The following is a 23,958-nucleotide window of genomic DNA, read 5'->3' as shown; positions in this document are numbered from 1 at the left end:
AACCTCTCTATATTTGTCCTGATGACTATTGCCGCAGGAACTGAAACTAAAGAGGAAATTCTGACTTGTCCCTGAAAGAGGAATAGAGGGACGCCCAATGGGGAAGTTTCATCCAGTGACAATTGTTTTAGGCATATTCACACACTAGATGATTGACAGCTGTACACATGCAGCATGTATAGCACATGATAGATAAATAGAACCACCATCAGACATTTCTAGGCCCCATACCAGGTAAACTTTCTGGGCTCCCCTTCTCATGTTTAAAAGTTACAATGTTGCCAAAGTCGTGCTCTTTTGATGGGGGCCCAATACAGACGTACCCCTCCCCCCGCAGTTGCTGCCTTGTACATAAAAAACAGCATGTGTGCAACTGTCCCCCAACATTATTTACTGATCCATCCTAGCAGATCAATGGACAAAAAAAGAAAAGATCATTTCCAGTGACAGAAGTCTAACATGTGTACATAGCTTTAAAGAGAATTCTCCCATATTCCATCATGATCAAATCCTAATTGTTAAAAACTCATCCTTGAAAAGCTTTTGACATGTTAACCCTTTTACTGCTCATGCTGGATATAAACTAACAATGGAACTGTGGCCACTGGAACTATGGAGGTGGGATAGAGGAAATTAGTTCAGCCTGGGTAAAAGGGTTATCCTTTAAGGTAGATGTAAACCCTACATTAGGGAAATATTGTTTTCTTTCTTATATGAACCACCACATTTTTTTCCTATTGCAAAAAAGTCTGAAGGAGAGGGAAACATTGTTCGCATCTCATGCTGCTACTTTTCAATCACTTCATGTCTACAATGTCTACATGCACTCGGCAGCACAAAATCTTATAAAGACGTAGACGGAACTCACAAACTTACAAAATAAACATCAATGGCCAATAAAAGCATGTATGTATGAAAAAAAGTATGTATGTAAGTTTAAAACATATTTAGGATTTAAGAGATTTTTCCAATAAAGCAGAGCTTTAGTCAAATTGTCCTGTTCCTGGTAATTTGCAATACCATTCCTTGTAGAAGCAGAAACCATTTTAAAAAGAAGGACATAAAGGGGTAAATTTATTTTATTTTTGTTATCTCATTTAGGCAGGAAGTGTGCCCAATCAGTTCTTGCTGTGACATAAATGTTTCCTTGATGTATGGAGTGCGAGAGATAGGCTCCTGATTGCTAAATAAACAAACCAGGTATGATAACTATATGGGCAATTTGAGAGATGATGTTTTTTCTATTCCAGACTGTTCTTCTATTTTGTGTACATCTACTTTAAGAAGTTGTATACATTAGCCTCAAACTGAAGAAACACAAAATCACATCAGGTTCTCTACTATGTGCTTCAAGTTGCTTCTTGGCTGCCTTTGTTAGCTTCTAAATGGTTCTGCATTTATATAGATTTTTATGGTGAAGATAAAACAGTTAGAAGCAGAAAATACTTACCTACACAAACCTTCACCCTAATATAGGATGAGAGTGCTCTTTGTATGTAATTGGCAGCTGAGCAGAATTTTGATATGTGAGCGGTAAGGATAAAAAAAGGAAAGGACTCATTTTTAGAACACCTTTCCTTCATCACAAAAGTATGTGTGTATGTAGGGGGTCCTCATACCACCATATTAGAGACAAATGGGGTAGACTGGTAGACTGGAAGAAAAGTGTGTAACTTGGGATCCCTATATGGTTCTCAAGGTTTCCTTTTTAGTTGTCCTTACAGTAAATCTTTAAACAAAAGTAAATAAAGACTGGAAGTTATAACACTGGCTTATATTTGGACATTGCAGATAATTATTTACCCACACCCACATTACACTTGGTATTATATAATGAATGTGAATTGTGACAATTTGATGGAAACTTATTTAACTGATTATAATAAATGTGATATTTTGTGTTTTCTATCATTCTTTTCTAGGTAAGAGATTCTCTTTTGTATGTCAGGGCAAATGTTACAAAATTTATACATGTATAGTCTTTGCAAAACATTTTGCATTATCTTTTTTTAAAAGGAGTGAAAGTACAAAACCTGATGATTTTTTAGAAAAGCACCTATGTGGGCGAACAACATACAGCATTCTAGTAGCCAGTCTTGTCAGCCCCCAGCATTTCCACTCTCAGATCCCTACAATATAAATGCTGTGTCGTCCCTGATATAAACTAGGGTACCAGGTTACCCAGAAAGTGTGCACAAGACAATCCAGAATTTAAAACTATTGAACAGATATGATGATTTATAAATAACAGGCATAAAGAGAGTAAATAGAAGAAAAGTTAATTGTTGAGGTTTACATACAATTAACATGACACTCACTACAGTCAAATATGAAAATGTAGCTACAGGAACCTGAAAATCCTACTGACTGCTGCCTGAAGGAAAACACAGATGGGCAGACAAGATGCCTACAGACATTAGAGAATGCTCACCTTATCCAGGTGTTAAAAGTTGAGGAAGATCTGTAAGTTTTTGGAGCTTCCTTTGAAAACTGATGGCTTGCACTTGTCCATTGGGAAGAAATGATGGATAATTCTCCCATCCAATCATTGGTATTCTTCCCCAATACAATCCAACTCTTGATTCACTTCTATTCCCCTATCATTGGGTACAGCCATGCAATGGACACCATCATTTCTCAGAACGTTTGGTTGACAGCTGGATAGCACACCCATAGTTGGCCGCCCTCTAGCGTCTATAGACGCCTATAGGAAATCGGTCCCAATTTCTATTGTTTTTTCCTCTATAAGCATGTTGTTAATGTCCTCTCATTTGCTTCACATCACCCCCCTCTCTATTTAAATAGTCAGAACCAAACTTTCAGTAAATTAGTCAAACTTTAATACTAAATAGGATTTACCACAAACCTAATAGGAATTACCCAAAATGATTAAACATAAAAACTGTGAGAGTTAAAGAAATTAAGGAAACACCAATTATGTATGCATCCTTTAGAAAAAACATATACAACGAAGTACACATGATCAGATTGGTTAGATGTCCCAAAACACTGCACACATGTACAATATTCTGTCCGTCTGATCATTTTGTTCTCTGGTAGAAACAGCTGCTAATTTGCCTTCAGGTTCCCTTTAGATCTGATCAGATATATGATCAGAAGAGGAAATTGGCTTGTATGTACTGGGCCCCATTAAAAGTTCCTTGGGACACTTGCAAAATGTTTGGCAGACAGACAGCAGATGGACAGACTTGCATTTTGGCAAGCTATAGAAACTATAGACCTATGCTGCAATTACGGTAGTTTAGACTAATTAAAAAGTTTGCCTGCAAACTATATTTTTCCTTTTTTCCTATCTTGCTGTTAGCACCAGTTATAAAGTGATATATATATACTGCTCAATAAAAGTCCATGGATAGTAACCACAAATTGGTATGGGGTCTTGCAAATAATTTACCTAAAGGACTACTTTCATATTTAAGCCCTGACTACAACTATAAATGATTGTAATGAGATAACACCATAACAAGTAAAAAGAAGTTTTTTAGCACCTTTGAAATAGCAACAGCCTATTTAGCAGGGCAATACATAATAAAACATGGCAATGGGAACACTGTATAAGTTTACAACTAAGCATGCATCACATGCAGTTATGTAAACTTTTTTTGGATATGGTGTGATGTTGTACTTTACAATTCTATAATATTGATAATCCTCACTATGAATTACTCAAGGTATAGATAAATCTGATCAGATTTGTGTAACTATCCCCAACATCAAAATCTCTTTGGACAACATAGCTGTCAACTGCTACTTTGTTTTGTTGTGACAGCTTTTTGTACAAGAAACAATACAATCATTTAATTTAAAAGTATTTTGATGTGAAACCGCTTTGATTTATATTAGATCAGCTTCCTAGAAATGCAGCAGTTTCAGTTTGATCAAATTATTCTGCAAAACTTTTCATATGAAGGATGATCCCGAATGACTGAATCTATGACTGGTGTCACAGGGAAGCAATTATCAGCAGTTTAATATCTTGCTATTAGGGATTTGTAGCAAACCCCTAAAGCTAAAACTTAGCCATTACATCAAAGTGGGACTTTCCTAATTAGGAATTACAAGGGGATTTACTGTGATTTCACCACCCATTTGACATGGTCCTATGAGATTGGTGGGTATTCGTCATATGTATGGAAATCATAAGTTTATACATGCATCTTGTAGACAAGTGTCAGCTGTCAGTCTTTACCAGCATCCTTTCAATACAAACCCCAGGTATCAGCAATGCTATCTAGATGCAGGGAAATTACTTTACAATACATCAAAGCTGCTAGGACACAGACGAGCATAGAAATTTGATTCCCTAATCCCTGTCCTGTATACAAGTTCATGCTAACAAGAAAACAAGGCTTTTTAAACAACACTAATTGAAATCAGCTTTGTGATTCTTTTCAAGAGGTTACCAGCTTGAGAGAACAATAAAATGTGTCATTTTGTTAGTATTCCCAAGGGGAAAGGTCTTCTGCAACAGAAATAAAGTGACAACTTCAGCCACTTTAACACTTTCACATCCTGGTAAACTGCTTACCTTCCAGCAAGAAAGTTTGCTAAATTGCAGTAGAAAGAAGGAAGAGGAAAGCCCTCCAAAGCTGCACATGAACAAAGATCTAAAAGTTCGCCTTTCCCCAAATCTCAAGTTTCAAGGAAATTAGATCAAGAAACACAATAAAAAAAAAGTTACACTAAACAGATGTGCAGGCATATCTGCTTGTAAATGAAAGAGAAGCCATTGCGGAACAACAAGCTTACCCCAAGTGAACAGGCACAGCGCGCTTGTGAGCATGCACAGAATCCCACTCTCCATCCTCTCTCTCTCTCTCTCCGCTTATTAACGCAGCACAAGCAGCTGAGTGGGAATTAAGCGAGAACAGCAGTTCAGGAAGCGAAGCCTTTTCCTGCACAAATACAGAATTCGTGTAAATAATGAGATTACTCAGCACTGCCTTAGAAACAGACCTCCCACCGGGAGAACCGTCACTGAACATATATGACGTGACGTGTAAAAAAAGGGGCTTACTGCACCTCGACTGTGCGCTGGAGCCCTGTCAGTTTACTGTCCTAGCTGGCTGGGGCTCGGCATCTGGGTCACATATTAAGGAGCAGAGAGGTCGATTTATCAAAGTCTGCAGGCTGAGCCAAACCAGTGCGAGCACATTTATCTAATCATTCATTTCCTAAACAAGACCTGGGATGTTTTTGTATCGTTTCAAGATCTGACCCGAATTTGCAAGCCAGGAAAGCCTGGTAACCCTCCTAAAACATGGAGTGGAAAAGTTTTTTTTTTTTCAGTGTACATGAACTCCTGTATCTTTAAAAAGAAATGTCCGCTTGAAGAAAAAGAACAATCCGCTCGCAAATTCATGACTGCATTCCTGATTTTACCATATAACTTTCTCCTTTCAAATGTTCACAAGTATAAATATTTCATGGAGGTGCGGAATACATATTTTTCTGTTTTGCATGAAACAATTGTGTATTCTTTATAAATCAACGTTCATTGACTGTAGGCTAGATTGTACATCTGTTAACCCTTTCGTGGCCAGGGTCCTGTGACACTTAGACTTTCAAGCCATGTTTATCAGCATTGGTATGTGTAAGTTAACTTGACAATAGGGAATAATCCAGACTCTGTGTTGGAGGCCGCAGTTACTTGGAGGCTGACAGCCTACCAATCACTACCCTAATTTTCTATTATATGAGCAATGAGATCTTGATTTCTTGCAGCATCTGGCTGTCAATACTTTTTTGTTGCATCTTGCTGAAGTTGAACAAACAATTTTAACAAATGCCTAAGCGCAGTTTTGGAAAAAAAATGCATGTAGTTGTAGGTAGCTAATTATTATACAGTTGAAATGCAACTACCACACCGCATTACAACCTACAAGATTACATCCTTTTAAAAAAGTGCCTACTCTAATATTGCGTTTTTCTGATTTAAAGCGGGTCTGAGACATACAAATACAAACCGTTGTACATTCATGGTTATCTGCTGGATTAATTATTGATTTCATGACAAAGGACATTTTTACTTTTAGACTTACATATAGGAATTGCGGTCATGAAGGAGTTAAAGTTTATATTGTAAACAGTTTACAATGTAAACTCTTAGATTGTAAGCTCTCCTGGGCAGGGTCCTCTCTTCCTCCTGTGTCACTGTCTGTCATTTTCAACCTCAATTTAATGTACATCTCTGCATAGTATGTTGGCGATGTTGTAAAAAACTGTTTATTATAATAATAATAATTAATATTATTATTATTATTATTAATAATAATAAGTATATAGTATAGGTAAAGCTATTTAGGTTTTGAATGGAGGAGAGAAGGGTTAAACCCTTGACTTGTAAAACATTGCAATCTGGGTCCCATTGGGGAGATTTCGTTTCAGATCGTTCCCCATAGAAGCACAATTTAGTGAGAGAAGATTGTGTAGTGTAAATGTAGTTCTCCTCCTGGAGAGTTGTCACCAAAGTGGAAATGGTGTCCCTGTTGGAAGATTTCCCTTTTAATTTAGATTTACCATGAGTTTCTAAGTGGCAATAGTCACCAGGGTAAATAAAGAAGGTGAATCCATCTATCTAAAACACATCTCACTATTGTATCCCAAACCTAAACAAAATATTAGGCTTTACTCTTCTGAAAAGCTACAGTGGCCTAAAAATATTCTGCATCCAACATACTTGTGGGTTTGTCAAATCCCCGGACTTCCCCTGTAAATGTTGTGGTTCCTCCTGGCTGCCCATACTTTATTGTCTCTTGTCATCATGTATAGTGACTAGGTGGCTGACAGATGAAACCACAGAATGCAGAGGGGGCCCGGGCATCCTAATAAATACTAGAATGCATTGGATACTCTATATCATTTAGCTCTGCAAAAGTGTTTGAATCAATGGCTCAGGTAAGTATTTCTTCTTTTTTTTTCTTTTGAAAGGTAATTGTTTATATTTAATATAGTGGCTTTACTAGAAATTGCATCTCAAGCTCCTATTCTTGTACTCAATCAACATTTTATAGCCCCCCACAATTGTGGCCTGGCATTGGCTATGTTTAAGGACCCATTCACACTTAAAAACAACATGTTAAACATAGGGCCTGATTTAATAATCCTCTCCAAGGCTGCAGAATACACTTTCATCAGTGAAGCTGGGTGATCCATCAAACCTGGAATAGATCTAATCCAGGATTCAAAACATTTGCTTTAAAGAAGAAAATTCCAGGTTTGCTGGATAATCCAGCTTTACTGATGAAAGTGTATCCTCTCCAGCCTTGGAGAGCTTTAATAAATCAGGCCCATAGTTCATATTCATTATTATATCCCATTGATCTGGGCTGCCAACACACCAAAAATGAACAAAAACTGAACTGCACTGGTTTTGGCAATGCATTAGAAAACATGGGTATAATGAGATTATCATGGACTACCTTTATGGGTAATGACTCCCCCTATGTGGGTGGAAAGTGCTTGGCATTCAGTATGGGTTTTGTTCAGTGTGAGTTTTATTAGGTAATTAGTTTCATAGACAAATAATGTGTACAATGTTGATTTGATGACGCAGGTCAACAAGTCATTTTCATCAGATATAATTCTATGTAGGCTTTGCAGTATTTTTCATACGGATTCCAAATCTGTGTTCAGTTTTCCTCTAGCATGTCTATTTTTTGTGATGCAGATTATTATATATTGTGTGAAATTCATTATTAATAGCCTGAACATATTACATCATTTAACAACAGTTTTCTTTTTTTAAGGTTGGAGACCGCACTAACTGCGGTTGATTTATTTGTCATCATGCCTAGAAATTGCCTTAATGATCCAGACAGTTTCTGTTATGTGTGTGGTTCATTCACGATGAAAGCACATCGTGTTATGCCTAAGAATTATAGCCTACAATGTAAAATAAATTTCCATGAAAAAAAAGTAACGCCTTTTTCATGGAAATACAGACAGCATTAGAATGCTGGGGGGGTTGACCTAAAGGAGTCCTATGACAACATGAAGTTCCTACTTGAAGTAAACCAGTATAAAACACACCAGTGGAACATCTGTAGGGATCTAAAAGTCATTGGCTTGCTGATGGGAATGCAAGGAGGAGTCAAAAAATATTCAATGCCTGGTTTCCAATGCCTGTGGGACAGCCGATCTACAGGAGACCTTTATGTCAAGCGTGATTGGCTACCAAGAGATCCCTATAAGCCCGGAACAAGAAGTGTCAAGTTTCTGCCTCTGGTTGACCCACATAAAATATTTTTCCCAAATCTCCATATCAAGTTAGGCTTGATGAAGAACCTTGTAAAGGCCATGGGTAAATCAAACTCCATGGGTTTTCAGTACCTTGTTGAGAAGTTTTTAAACATAAGCACTGCAAAAATGAAGGAAAGGATATTTATAGGGCCACAGATCAAGCCTGTTTTGCAGGATGATGTTTTCAAACAATCTCTCGCAGCAGCTGAGCTAGAAGCTTGGGATGCATTCAAGTGGCTGTGTGAAAATTTCCTGGGCAACCATAAGTCTCCCGCATACAAGGAAGGAGTTCAGAATCTGCTTGATTCATACCAGAAACTGGGTTGTCGCATGTCATTAAAAATACATTTCTTGCATTCACATCTAGAATTCTTCCTGGAAAATCTTAGTATGGTGAGTGACAAAGAAGAAGAACGTTTTCACCAGGACATTCAGTTAATGTAGCACCGCTAACAAGGTTTCTGGAATGAAAGTATGATGGCTGACTACTACTGGATGCTGTACCGCGATAATCCAGATAAAGAGTACACAAGAAAATCATACTCTAAGCATTTCTGAAGAAACAATGGTACCTGACTGACACTGTTCAGTAGATCTATACCACAGTGTGCTTTATTTTACTTCACACTGAAGATGTATTAACATTCACGTCAATGGTGCTTACATTTTAGTACAAAATATATGCACGTACAATGTTAACTATAATAGTACTCATAACTCAAGAACTGTACGTGTTAGGGAAAAATGGAAAACAGATCTGAAATCTGCTAGAAAAACTGATTTAAAAAAAATGATGATTATCAAAATACATTTTTTGTTGACCTGTGTGATTATTAAAAATTATGCTTTGTTGATTTATTCCCCACAGGTCTATGTATTGTGTTTTATTGATTAAACTTGTTTTATTAATGTGATTAACTTTTAATGTGCTAATGAAGTGTTTTAAAACATTGTAACTTGTAGATTACTGTAATAAATGGGTCCTAAAAATCCATAAAAAGTATAACCTTTAAGTTGAAAAGTTTATTTGTTCATTCCACTGAAGAGCAAGACACAAATCATCAAGTCTCATTTTCACCTTTCCAGTCTATTCTAATGTGTTAATTGCACCTAATTCTGCCACATTGCAAAGTTTTTAGGCCGACCATTTATTTTTTCTTTAATCATGTTGCCAGTGCCAAGAAATCAGGAATGCAAAATCAACTTTTCTTCAAAACTTTAGCAAAAAGCTGAATAGTGTTGTGATCACTGGATACTGTGCCGGGAGAATGCAGAAAATGCTAAAATGTGCCAGCCCCAAGAATGAATTCAGTGTTTTACTGCAACATGAACCTGCAAGCAAGGCACAAAACCCTGTGATAAGGAATATTTGGCTTCTGCACCACTTGGTGTTCCGTAAAAATGTGAGCCTGTATCAGAAAAAAAGTCTGTAGTATAATGCTGCTTCTGTGTGGTTGTGAGAGCAGCTCCTAGCTATTACAGAGGCCCCAATAGGAAATCCCTCTTACACATGAACCTGAGATTATATACATTTTTTGGTGATTTATGTATCTGATTTGGACTGGATTAGTCTTTTACTGTGGACCCTTCAGAAACACTTTAATGTCTCCAGTTAATGCACTGGCTCATTGTGATGACAAGTTCTTATGGAGATCCTGCATTTACGCGTCCTGTGAAGGATCGTACATTCTGTACCAGTCACGGTGCTGCTAGTAGCTCAGAGTTTTCTTTTTCTGTGTGTACTTAGAGTAGTCGAAATGACAAAAAAATCCCACTGTTTGCATTGGAATTAAAAAAAGAGCTTCTCCATCACATTTTTGTTCCTGGGTTTAACACTTTAACTCAAGTTTATGTCCTGTAATAAACTGACATATGCAAAATATATGATAATTTTATAAGACATATCTATAAAAGAATCAGCTCAGATTTTAATCCTGTTAATGCTACAAATGTTGTTTCTATACAAAGTTTGTAGTTATTATAGCATAATAATGTGCTCACTGTGTATACAGGCTCAGCAGAATACTTTATAGTGCTAAGCAATGGTTGTTCTTTTTTCATAACTCAAATCTATGGATCACTCATTCCATTTAAAAGAGTTTATTCACTGTATGACCAATATGTTATTCTAAGTATGTCTTTAGTTTTAGGGCAACACTCCCCCACACCCCAATTCAAAGAAAGGTATGCATACTTATTTTTCTAAGAATATTACAGGTCCTTCCTCTTTTCTTTTGGTGGTTGGCAACCTCACTTACTCTTGCTCTCTTAGCTTGCATTGGAATTTAGCTCATAAGCATGTCAATACTACAATTTTCCTATACAATAAATGTGATACTTTTATTTATTCACAAATTTCATTTGGATAAACACATTACATTGTTTAATAACTGGGTACACTTGCGATCTTTACAATGCATTTTCTTTTATCTCCATATAAAGAGTGTACTATCGTGTTAGCCATGTATTTATTTATTTTTGTACAACCAAATTAAGTCTCTGTACAGGATAACTGACTACAGCCTGTCACAATAATTATTTATTGCAGCTTTGTTTAGTTTAAAATGTTATGAAAAAAATGGCATGATAACATTATTATCTGGTACTCTTCCCCCAAACTGTGTATATAAAATACTTCACTAGTACATACTTACAACAAATAACACACCTGTGTGGCATGCTGCCACATGTAAAGAAGTAAGTAAACCTCATTGAAATTTTTATTTTTTGAACAGGCAAACATATGGTCTTCATTCAGACAGTACCTACAGAAGGTGACATACTTGCATAGATTTTACATTTTAAATATTTTGCCAACAAAAATACTTAAAGATGTATTAGCAGCCTGGGGGAAATGCAGAAGTTAGCAGAAATTACTTCAGACATCGACTACATTTACTGTATATTCTTGAGTATAAACTGAGATTTTTTTTAACTTGAAAATGCCAACAGTAAAAGAATTTCTGTTTATTTTCGGGTCACACCACTAGATGCAGCTGTGACCACATGTAAAGTGTATACCAAACTCTCACTATCAGACATTATTAGTTTGTTACACACTTTACATAAGGACACAGTGCCATCTACTGGCAGCCAACAATAATGCACAAAAGATCATTTAAAGAGGACCTAAATCCACATGACTTACCCATCTGTATTCCAGCTCAGGGGACCTCCATTTTTTTGTCTCCTCTTCCTTCTACAAACAATCTTTGGTCATCTTAATGCTGTGCAGGATGCAGTTCATTCATCCATGCCTGGTTCTCTGATAACCAAAGCTGACACTGCGCATGCACAGCTCAGCTTTGACATCAGAAACCCAGAGCGATCAGGCAGGTAAAACACAATATGGCAGATAGGACATCGCCTGTGCTCTTCGTCAATAATGACTCAGCTGATCATTCAAAAGACATTTTAATCTGTAAAAAATTGGCATTTCTGTTGATTACTGTTTTAAATGTTAGTGGTGATGGATATACTTGAGCCAGTGTTCCCGTTCCAGTTTTTTTCAGGTAAAAGTGGGTATATATTTAGTATTTGTAACCACTCATGAATGCAAAATTCCTTTATTTGGTTGATGTTTGAGGGTTTTTTGCATGATTACCCCCAGAACATTTCAATGGGTTTCAAATCAGAGTGTCAACAAAGCCAGTCCATACCTTTCAATTTCTACTTTGTGAGCCATTCCTTGGTAGATTTGCTAGTGTACTGCTGATCAATATTATGATAAAATATCTATTTCCACCTTCCAACCTTTATTATTTATTAACCTATTTTCCACATTTCCAAACTTAATTTTGTGATTGCCTCACAAGCACAATTTGATATGATGCAAAATGTGTTAGATTGCAAACTAACCAGATCCCAAAGCAGCAAAACAAACCCAAACCATAACATTTTCACCAACTTGCTTCACAGTTTGGGCCTGATTTATTAAAGCTCTCCAAGGCTAGAGATGATACACTTTTAAAAGGTGAGGCTGAGTGATCCAGCAAAATTGGAATGGATCTGGAGGATTCAAAACATTTGCTAGCAATAAGCAAATTACTTTTAGCAAATCCATTTTAGGTTTGCTGAATCACCCAGCTTCACTGTTGAAAGTGTATCCTCTCCATCCTTGGAGAGCTTTGATAAATCAGGTCCAATGCATGAGGTTCTACTCCTAAAATGTTGTCTCTGGCTTATGCCAAACAGCTCAATCTCAGATACACGAGAGCACAGAATATTGTTCCAAAGGCCTGGTCTATACCTACCACTAATGTTCTTTTTGAAGAGAATTATTTTTTTCCTGGCACACCTCCAATTCAGATTAAATTAGGACAGCCCTTTGTGATTGTATATGCATGTATCTAGACAACCTGTTGCAAGAGTTATCTGCATATCTTGTGATTACATTATGGCATTCTTGGAAACTCTTTAAGCATAAAATAGTCAGATCGTCACATCATTAGCTGGGTTGGCCAGTACAAATTAGCAGTCAATTAAAAATTATGTCACTTGTAGATTATTTTCTTTAAAGGGGAATGATTGATTTCAAACCATTTAACAATCTTTTGAAATTCTTTTACCAGAGAAATGCAACCATAACCTTCACTCTGAACTCTTTTGATCTTGACATGATGACACAATAATAGCAAGAGAACACTAGACCCTACATATATAAAGATATTGAAAGACAGTTTCCATCTGCATATTCACTGGGGGGCTTCCATCTGAAAGACATGATTCTAATTTCAAACTGGTGGTAAATCATGAGAATGAATACACAGTTTTCCGTACAATTTAAACGTAAGTCATTTGTATAGACCAGGGGTGGGCAAACTTTTTGTCCCAGGGCCCACAATGAGTGTTTGTATAAACTGATATGGATTAAAAGCCATTAAATAAAAGTAAAATAAAACATTCAAATTACATTCATTTTCAGTGAAAACATTTCTGTTGATCACCCTTTTTTGCCAGTGGACAATTTTGTACGAATATTTGATGGGCCAGATTAAAAGACCCAATGGCTTGTATATGGCCCATGGGCCGTAGTTTGCCCATACCTGGTATACACTCTTGTATCCTACAAGCAAGATAAAAAATAAAGAATACCAAATAACTAATGTGCAAAATATAATTTGTTATTACTGTTTACAACTATTTCTAATTGTTAAAAGTTTTCTTCCATTACATCTTAATGAAATATGGTGCCACCACCTCTCTAGAAAGTGTTTGTTGCTTGGCTGGTTTCCATACTTTATTGGTGAATAGTCGGAAACAAGTAATGCCAATTTTTTAAGAGTTTTTTTAAAGATACCCCCACACCCCCTACCCACTTTCTTCTCTGATGCTATATCCCATCTTGGGATTGAATGACGCCCTGTGAAATACATACTTGTTAGGTTAGGGATCTCAACTTAACAAAGGAAGAGACATTTAGCATTTGAAAAAAGCCAATTTTTCCAAGGAAGGGCCCAGGACTGATGAGGACATATTGTAAATGTAGGGCATCCTGGACATGTCCTCTGATCTGGCTTCACCACAGCACTTTTCACATGTTTCATTTTTTGTATATTAATTTTTTCTAGATGTCTTTATTCTGGATACCTGGTTTGCGTAGTCATTTTTAGGCCCTGTTCAGACATCAGATCAATGTCCAGTGATGGATGAACAAAGAAATACTGTACACAACACCATATTGTTCTATGGAGATGGGAGGGAGGGGGACAAGGAAGCAGCACCCTGCTCTGCTCTCCCCCGCTAAGGCAGATTTATGAACAACATTGGGGGAATGAGATTTTACCTGACCGTTTGATTTGGGTGACAATTTATCTGATGTATGTATGTAGCTTTACTCTCCCACTAAGAGGATTGTCTGGAATAACCCTAGCAATAAAGAACTAATACAACTGTTCCTTGACTACAAATGTGAATTATATTTTTTATAAATAAACTGGAACTAACTGTTGAAGGTTTTCTGTGCCAATGGCAATAGCATTTATGAGACCTTATGAATCTTACAGTGGAATACAGCGATACTTCAAAACATTTTCTTGATGCTCAGATGGGTTTGATGGCTGAATCTAAAGTAAAGCTATTTTGCCCCAGGGTTACTTATTAGTTCCGATCATTTATAATGAACAAATGCATCAGCTCTTATGATAAAATAGACAAATCTATATTGTTTAGAAGGAAAAAACTCAGACTGGTACATTATTTTTTTCTCTCCGTGACCAGGGAGTTTTTTTTAAGTGCATGAATAAAACATGGCTTTAAAACCTGAATATTACCTAAAGCCTCTAAGACAAGCAAATGGGAACTGTAATTTTGGTGCCTCTATTTGTAATTTTTCCTTATTAGAGTCATTGGTTTGGTTGTTTCTACTGCTTGTTCAGAATATATAAATCCTCTAACCCCCTCCTGAGTAATTTATAGATGCTTAAACCAAATTTAAAAGCAGAAGTAATCTGGGAATAAATAGAAATCACTCACCTTTACCTTGGAAGATCTATAGATCCCTCCAGGGGTTTCCTGGATCTGGTCACGCATCGTCTGGGTATCCTCCATCACCCCGTGTGGAGGAAGCACTTTTTCCCAAGTCATCTGATCTCGCAGTGCGCAGGTATGAGATTGGGTGATGTAGATGGAAAAAAAATTGTGCCGATCTCACTGTGCATGTGTGAGATTGCCATTTTTTTTTATCCCTTAAAGAAAAAGAACAGGCATGCGCAGAAGGAGCCTGTAGAAGCTTACCTGGATCCATGACGTATGTAACCCGGGAGGACAGTCAAGACAGAAAGGGTAGGAAGCCCCCCAATATAAAGAGCCCCCCTTATATAAAGAGGGTTGTTTACCCTATTATGTAAGGTAAAAATTTTAGTTTAGGTCCACTTTAACAGCACTGGTATTTATTATTTAACATGACAAAACCCCTATGACTCAACTTGGTTCAGGGTCTTTGAACAGACAATTGCACATTCCTAATTCTCTTTAACATTCTTATGGCAGGAGATATTTTATATTTGCCTATAAAATTATATTGTGGTCAGGAATGGGTTAATAGGCATTTTCTGGGCACATGATTACTTAATAAATAATTTCTTCCAGGAGTAAATCCACCCATAATTAAAAATAACTCTGAGGAATGAGCTATGTAAATAGTGCTTATACCAGAGTTCTTATCCAATGTAAGCCCTGTATTGTGCATTTCATGGATCTTTTGTGTTTTGCTGAAAGGTATAGCCATTGTTTATTAAACTCAAGTACATTGCCCATGTTTAATAGAGTAATTTCCATTGTTATTTCTGCAATAAAATGGAACTTGCTGTGTTAATCTACACTTTATAAAGATGTACTACTATTTTCACTTTAGTTTTGTATATGAGGTCATAATTTTTATAAAATATATTTGTTCATTGCTGCCCTTCATTTTTAAAACAAATAGTACTGTGTATCTATTACCTATCTAATATTTATTCACTTACATGTAAGAACAGGCCTAAATGAAAGACATCATTCAGTATGAGTGGTCTGGATGTAAAAAATACATAATAGACTTATAATAATAAAATACGAAGAACATAAACTAGTCTAGCATTTTACTATTATTGCACTTTTATCACTGTTTTAAACTTATGAAACCTTTCTGTATTAAAGTGTTTTTATTTTATTTGTCATTAGAGTAATCTGGGATCAAACTATAAATCAAATTATCAAATAAACTACATGTGAGTACATTTATAAAGTGGTGTTGGGGGAGTTTATTGCAATATTGCCACAGAGCAGTATTTGTTATTTCTCCTGAAATTTATTTGATAATGAATAGTACAAACGTTCTGCTTGGTGCTTTGTGGCGCCCCATCAATTATACATAGGCATTTTTTATTTTTCCTCACATATCTGGCCCCTTATTATTAGCCTGGGACTACTTTTAAATAATTTTAGCAGATACTGTTTGAACCCTTTATTAAAAAAATGTATGCATGTAAAACACCAAAGCTAAAGCAAATTACAATACCAAAAAATTGTTATTAGGTGAAGAATGACCCTGAAACTTTTCCTCTTAGTCTGGTTTATGAGGTAATATCCAGTCATACACCTGACGGTAATGTATGCATGGTTACATATGTGTGTAGCATTCAATACCCTTTTTTGATTTTCTCAATAAAAAGGAATAAAATGAGTATCAGGATTTCCCCTATAGAATTAAATGTGGGGATTATTCTGATTTTTGGAATTCAGACCCCAGCTGATACGTTCATCCTTATAACTTGGTCACCTTCTTTTAATCACCATTATTATTATTATTATTTTTATTATTACACAGTATTTATGTAGCACCATCATATTATGCAGCACTGTACAAAGTCCATAGTTGTGTCACTAACTGTACCTCAAAGGAGCTCACAATCTAATGTCCCTACCATAGTCATATGTCATTAATGTAGTCTAAGGTCAATTTTAGGGGGAGGCCAAAGGCCTGAGTGCTAACCCCTGAGCCACCGTGCTGTCATGTAATATGCTAAGATTGTTTGTATCGCTTGATAAACAACACGTAATAGCCTAGAACTTTGCTTTTAAAAAAATCAAAAAATGACTAAATGTAGGATCTATAGGTATACCTTAACAAAGATATTTTTTACTTCCTCCCTGCCTGGATTTTTTTTTAGCATCTTCAGCTGAAAAGTATAGAATTCTAGTTACAGAACCAAGAGCAGGTCTTATGACCTATAATGACCCAAAGAACCAGAACTACAAATCAATAGTTAGATACAAGTCGAAGCTGATGACATGTCCAAAATGTTACCGTAAGGCCCTGGTCAGCACCAGTACTCACCAGATGCCAGTCCCTCAATGTAATGCAGCGGTCTTCACCTTTAGTAAGACCCCACTCGGGGTACTGATTGCGTCTCTAAGCACACGGTTGCCCCCAGGACTTCTGTGCACAAAGGATGGTGCCTGGGGAAGGGCTGGCAGAGGACCAGGAGCCCACAGATTAAACAGTACAAGAACTACCAGGCAATCCAGAGTACAAAGCCAAAGTCATACACAGGTGATCAGTCCACCAAACCAGGTACAGAGGTATTAGGCACAAGCAAAGTCGGGGTCACAGTCAGAGGTCAGTCCATGCTGAGTACAAACTATGAGTCAGGGAACATACAACAGAAAATCACATGAAAAACACTCCAGCACAGATGAGCCCTGCTAAACGCTACAAAAGGCACTGGAATCTGAGAGCAGAGCGGCTAAGGACCCAGCAGACATTGGCAGCATGGAAATTTTCAGGGACTATTTTGCTCATCAGCTCCAGCACAGCTCCAAATCTCCTCAGCTGTGCAGTCTCAGTGTAGGGGATGCCGAGAGAGAAAACACAGCTAAAGGGAAACAAGGATGCTGCAAGCTGCAGAGCACTATTTCCTAGAACTCCTCTGTTGCTGTGAGCGCTACTGCTGGATGGAATGAGCCAGGCGCCTCTTAACAGTTATATACTAGGTTTGCTATAGTGCTGAGGCTATTTTAATCAACAATTATTAAAGTGCACAATAAACATTGTTTGATTTAGGAATTTTAATCGTACATAATGTTTAATATGGTGCCGAGTCAGCTTTTAGGAATAAGGACACCTTTAGGATAAACATGAAAATGAATGATTGTGTACATCATCATACCTGTTTGATTTATTGCAGTCAGTTCTAGTTATCATTTCAGAAACACATTTATAGAAGTGTCTGAAAGAAGTGTCTGTCAGCATCTAACGAGGAAAAGTCCTAGGGGAATAAAAGTGAAGACAGACAAGACCAAGCTGTACTTCTTAACAGACTTGGATGGAAATGAGGTCATTGGATTTATTATGATGTCAAGTATGGGTGCTTAGATCACTGAATGAACAAAATTACAAATATCTTGGCAGATATAAGTTTACTGTTATTATCTTGTATTTTTCTAGTGCCAGCATATTACACAGCATTTCACATAATCCACAGTCATGTCATTAACTCTCTCTTAGGGAAATGTACTATATTCCTACCATTCTATTATTATTATTATTATTATTATTAATAATATTAATTTTGAACACCTTTTTTTATAGTGCCAACATATTACGCAGCGCTGTATAATAAATATTCTACTTGTCTGTTTTTGAATGTGTAAGGCAATTATAAGGACTGGAGGAAACCCATAAAAACAAAGGGAGAACACATAAACTTCATGCGGATTATGTCACGGCTGAAATTTGAACCTAGGCTGCAAGTCAAGAGTGCTAGGTACAGAGCCATTGTGTTGTACTGAGACATGTACATGTGTTTCCACTGAATGAGGCCAGGACACAGCTGGAATTATTAAAATGATAATTTGTCTTCATAAGCCAAGTGTTAAAACCTCTACAGTAAGTATATATGATCAATGAATCTGATTATAGGCTCTATCCCTAAAGAGGCTTAGGATAAAGAAACACTTTTCGTTATGCCTATAGCTGCTTACTGACAATCAAAAAGAGGTGACAGATCCCACTGGTAGCTTTGTAAAGTCATACTATGTGAAGCCATAGTTAGCATTGTGTGATGTACCATAATGCTTTGCCACCAGTCCTGGCAAATGATTACATGTATGTTCACCCAATGTGTGGTTTTTTTTGCTGGGCACTTTTCTTTTCATCCACATGCCAAAAACTTACTGCTTTTATTTATTGTCTTTTCCCTGAATTGGCCTTATATTATGTTAAAAGCAAATGACTATGGTAGCAACATTAGATTGTTCCTCTGAGAGAAAGTTAGTTTTACGATTATAGACTCAACATGACTATGTAAAGCTTGGTGAAAGATGCCAGCGCTATATAGGAACTGATAAATATATGAACTCAGAGCTGTCAATGACAAATCAATGAAAAACAGAAAAACCTTTCTCACTCACTTTGAAAAGTGTACCACTTCATTACTGTACATGTGCATGGAATATCTGGCCTGGGACCATGATAGCATCTTGGTTCCAGCAGAAACTATCTCGTCATGTCAACTCATCCTAAAATCAAGTAAGTCACCTTGACTTGTACTCTACTCACCATGTATGATGTGCAAATCTCCCTTTATTCCTCTCATCTACCATGGGTCCTCTTCTTGGCAAAGTTACGAGGTGGCCTTTCACTAATGTAATTCTTAGTACATGCTATTATATATGCATTGACACCACAGGGTGCTCGAAATCTGGAAAAGATTCTTGTCTAAGGCTATCTATACACATCAGATAAAAGTAATTGAAAACAAACAATAAACAACCGATTGTTTGATAATTGTTGACAAAAATAGTGCCTAACAGGCCAGCGATGTTGATGAACAAGGGATGGCGCTTGTAATGAATGCCAATCTGTTTGTGCAGTGATTGGTTGCTATCTATCATGTGTACAGTAGTTTACAGACTATATATATATATATATATATATATATATATATATATATATATATATATTTTATAATTAATCATTTCACTTTCCAGAGCTGTTTTCTGTCCTTCTTCATCTCTTTCCAGCGCTATTCTTTTTCCATACTACATATCTTCTTGTCCTCGCTTGATTTTACCTCCTCTACATGTAATTTCCTGTATCTTTCAAAGGATCACATCTAGTGCCTGTCAATTATCAGTCATTTATCTTTGCACTGTTTTTAATCGTTCATCTTCCAATAACTTTTATCTCATGTGTGTACATAAGTGAAGCTTTAAAACAGTGGTCCCCAACCTTTTGGAGCTCGCAGACCACTAATCCCACGGACCCCAGACCACGCATGCGCAGGGATCCATGTGTCACTCAAAGGGGAAGAAACCCCAGGTTCAGACCTGTAATGGGAAAGTGGGCGGGTTCTGGCATCATGAGACACAACCCGCCCACCGCCCTGAGCCTGCCATGCGTAAGGCAGACATGGTCTGCTCTGCCGACCCTGCTGGGGGGGACGGGCCAGAGCCGCTGCCCACCTGTCAGACGGCCAGGGGTTGGGGCCCCTGCTTTAAAAGGCTTGCTTGACATCTCCTTTTTCTGAACTCTTTTTAATATTGCAGTTTAGGTCAATTCTAGAACTGGCAAAATATTCTCTTACTCTTCCTGAAGATATATAAGGTGTTAAAATGAAAAGTTAGACCACTGTTGAAGTATTTTTTGCTTGCTGATTGTGCGTCACAATGTTTTTGAGTACGTGAGGTTGTGCCCTGTACTGGACTTGTGACATTCCTGGTGTAATACGTGCGGCTTTATGCAGGAGAACTAGCAGGAAGGAAGCTTATTTTAGATATTAATAAGAATAAGATGTCATCGTGTAAGGCTGGAAACAAGGAAACATTTACCACTGTCACTGATGTACATTTTTGGCTGAGGAGTGTGTAGTACAGGAAGTGACATCACACAATATTATCCTGTTACTTGTCAAGAAGACCCTTAAAACTTATTTTAAGTAAAACAAATAAAACAATGAATGACTTTAAATTATACAATCATTTGTTAATATATAATACTAGAGGTATAACAGGAATTAAGGAATTGAGGAATTAACAGAACTTTTAGCAATTTATTATATAATAATGATGACTTGCTTTGATGAATAAACAGCCTTATCCGCATTTATTTATAAAAATGAATCTATAAGACTGTAATAATTTGGCAAAAATATATTGTCATCTATGAATATGGCTGTAAGGGAAAGGATGGGGCAATATGGAATCATGACAAAAGTATTTTCTTAGTCCAACTTCATAAATAAAGAGAAGCGATGTGTTTAGCATGAGGCACAGGTTGTGTTGGTTACTCTGGTGGTGGTTTGGAGAAGTTTTGAATATACATGCTGCAACTGTTAGGCAGAGCTGCACAGGCCCATTGGAGGATCCCCTTTGCGGCAAATGGCATGCTGCAAGAGAAGCTTTGCAGTGTCAATAAGCTGCAAAGTTTTGGTAAAGCCAGACCCTGACCAATACAATCCTACTGTTTCTGTCATACCCCCCTTATCAAATAGCAATACTCAGACATGTAGCTATGTGAGGATGTAGGGATCGGATACGGGAGGATGGTTTTTACTAAAGAAGGCTGAGTTGTAATGCTGAACAGGAAAGACCTTAAGGATAGTCACATGCAAATGTTTCATTTTTTACTAATAAGCTAGGTGACAGTATCTGTTTAATTTTGGTACCCAATATATTGTGTCAACCTAGGTTAAAGTTTAAAACCTGTGTGTCCATACATGAGGCTGGTATATACTGCTCATTCAGCCTAAAATGAAAGGATTATTCACCAAAACTTAGCGGTAAACTGACTAGTTAACCTATCCTACGAAATAAAGTTGAAAGAGTTAATTTCCAGAGTCTTTGTCTTTTTCTCTGTGTGTGTGTTGAAAGGAAATCGGTTTCCCGAGTCACTCCGGACACAGACGTGCACATATGACCGGTGATCAGGCATTTCCTCTCCCTTAGAGCCATTAACTGCCATTAACAGCTTTCCAACAAGGGATGGGCACATTAGCTAAAAATTAAACAACATATAGGCTCCTAGAAATGGGCAGGGTCAGCTCATTGTCTTCACAATTCAGCAGAGCTTGATGAGCACTTGGAAAGTATTAACAATGTAGTGATATAAATCTTCCACTGCAAATGAGACACACAAAGTAGGGAACAGGTCTTTTAGGCTGCAGAAAGGAAATGTGCTCAGGTCCTTTATCTATTTTAAATGCAGACATTGTTAGAAAAAACTTTCAATATAGTATTGTACATGTAGGACCGAGGAGAGGTAAAGATTGCATTCATAAAAGTAAAATGTGTCTAGAGCTAAAATATTTAGTGACTGGGTAAAACAATGATAGAAAAAAATCAACATTTTATAGTATTTTAGAGTAATTGCCTGTACAAGAAGTGAAGGGGAAATCCAGCCAACATTGTTCCAGTAAGAACTGTCTCACTTCTCCTTAGGCCCTTGGAACAGGAAGCCAAGAGGAATCCACTCAATGGAACACAAATAATAAATTCATCTCTCCTCAAATCTCTATACAAAAGCTTCTTCTTCCTTTAGTCTAGCAGGCTGTCTGCATCCCTATTGTGTAAAATTCCAAAATTTGTCCCAAGAAAAAAGTTAAGAAGAAATTTTATTTTTTTAACTAGAGACCCAAGAGGGGAATTCCCAACAATGTAGATATCAAATAACAGCTGTGTCACTGGGACAGGAAGTAAAGGTAAATTTGCCCCAGTGGGAAGTGAAAATGAAAAATAAGTAGACAAGGGTTTGAAAACTAAATTAAACTTAAATAGGAAAAAAAAGTGCAAGAAGGCAATTTCAGTATTGTAGAATAAACATGGGATGTCCTTTCTGCAACAATATGTACGATATTTTCCTTATTGTACGTTGTGCAAACTATACCAGAATAGCAAACCAATGAATTAAGTTGTGTGTGCAGGAATCTTTGCAAGTTGCATCATTCTGGTCTGGCCAATCAAGATCAGGAACCCAGCAAGTGAATAGCAGGAGAGGAGATAAATGTAACGGCAGGTGTTGTTTTAAAACTGAAGTGGGACAGTGGCTTAATTGTCCCAGCACTACTTTACAACAACACCTGCACCCAGTGGACACAAAAGTTTTTGGCTCATGCCTCTTACAGCCATTTTTTTTAATGATCTGAAACATGTCTCCCCATTATTCATGCTGTTTATACAGTGGTGTTTGAAAGTTTGTGAACCCTTTATTATTGAACTGGGTTTGTTGAACTGGGTTTTCTTTGTCTATGTTTAGAATTTGTTTGAATATCAGATAATGTTTTAGATCAAATTCATATAAAACTATTGAAACTTTTGAGGGATTCACAAACTTTTAGGCATCACTGTATGTCTCCCCTTCTTGCTTTCAGTTCAATAAATAGTGTTCCTTTAAATATGTACAAACTGGAGTGATGCAAATGTAACCTGGGGACTCACTAACATTTTACACTTCATAGCAGCAATGTATTGCTTGGGGAAATGCACAGTTCAGAAATGATCTCTAATTGTTTATAGACTCATTACTGAATACAGAAATCGTATGAATCAGTAAACAAGGTGTTAGCTAGAAGCAAAAACAGATTTTAGGCACTTTGCTTATTTTTTGGTTTATGGCTTATTTTATAGTTTCAGAATATTGATATAACATTACACATAGTTAATGTTACATATATAACATTACACAAGTTGCTCTATTGGATGGAGATCTAGTAACTGTAGAGGTAATTTCAGTACAGGAAACTAACTGTCATGGTCAAAGTTTGATGTGTTACATTATAGGTAGCCTTTAGCAGATCACAGTTCATGGCACTCATAAATACATGGACACATGTACAATAAGTAACTGTAATGATATGTAATAATAGCAATACTAAGGTAGGCTGTCACATTTAAACAATGCTCAGTTACTCCAAAATGTGCCAAGAAAATATTACCTACACCATTACACCACTAGTATCAACTGGAACTGTTGATATAATTATGATGGATCCAGGCTGTTATGTCTCTAATGCCAAATTCTAACACTAGTATCTGAATGTCACTGCAAAAATGGAGCAACAGAGTATGTTTTTCTAATCAACTTTTGTCCAACTTTGGTGATCCCGAGCAATTTGTAGCTTCAGGTGCCTGCACTTGATGTGGTCTCCTGCCATCTGGATCAGGGTTCAACGTGTTGTGCATTCAGGAATGCTTCCATGCATACCAATGTTTTATTTG

At 36.9% G+C, this 23,958-nt stretch overlaps 1 protein-coding gene across 1 annotated transcript in view; it reads right to left on the bottom strand.

Annotated features, from left to right (window-relative positions):
* The window catches only part of RAMP2 (receptor activity modifying protein 2), a 44,738-nt gene extending 39,648 nt beyond the window's left edge, over positions 1-5,090 (bottom strand). The window contains exons 1-2 of the mRNA XM_072403988.1: positions 5,044-5,090; positions 4,771-4,916 (exon numbers count right to left, since the gene is read on the bottom strand). Coding sequence (XP_072260089.1) covers positions 4,771-4,825 — 55 coding nt within the window. The 5' untranslated portion in view covers positions 4,826-4,916; positions 5,044-5,090. The remainder of the gene's footprint in view (positions 1-4,770; positions 4,917-5,043) is intronic.
* Between the last annotated feature and the right edge of the window lie 18,868 nt (positions 5,091-23,958).

The sequence above is a fragment of the Pyxicephalus adspersus genome, chromosome 3 (assembly GCF_032062135.1).
Source record: "Pyxicephalus adspersus chromosome 3, UCB_Pads_2.0, whole genome shotgun sequence".
Taxonomy (NCBI): Eukaryota; Metazoa; Chordata; class Amphibia; order Anura; family Pyxicephalidae; genus Pyxicephalus; species Pyxicephalus adspersus.
Note: the sequence above shows the minus strand (reverse complement) of the source record. Positions and strands in the feature narration are given on the sequence as shown.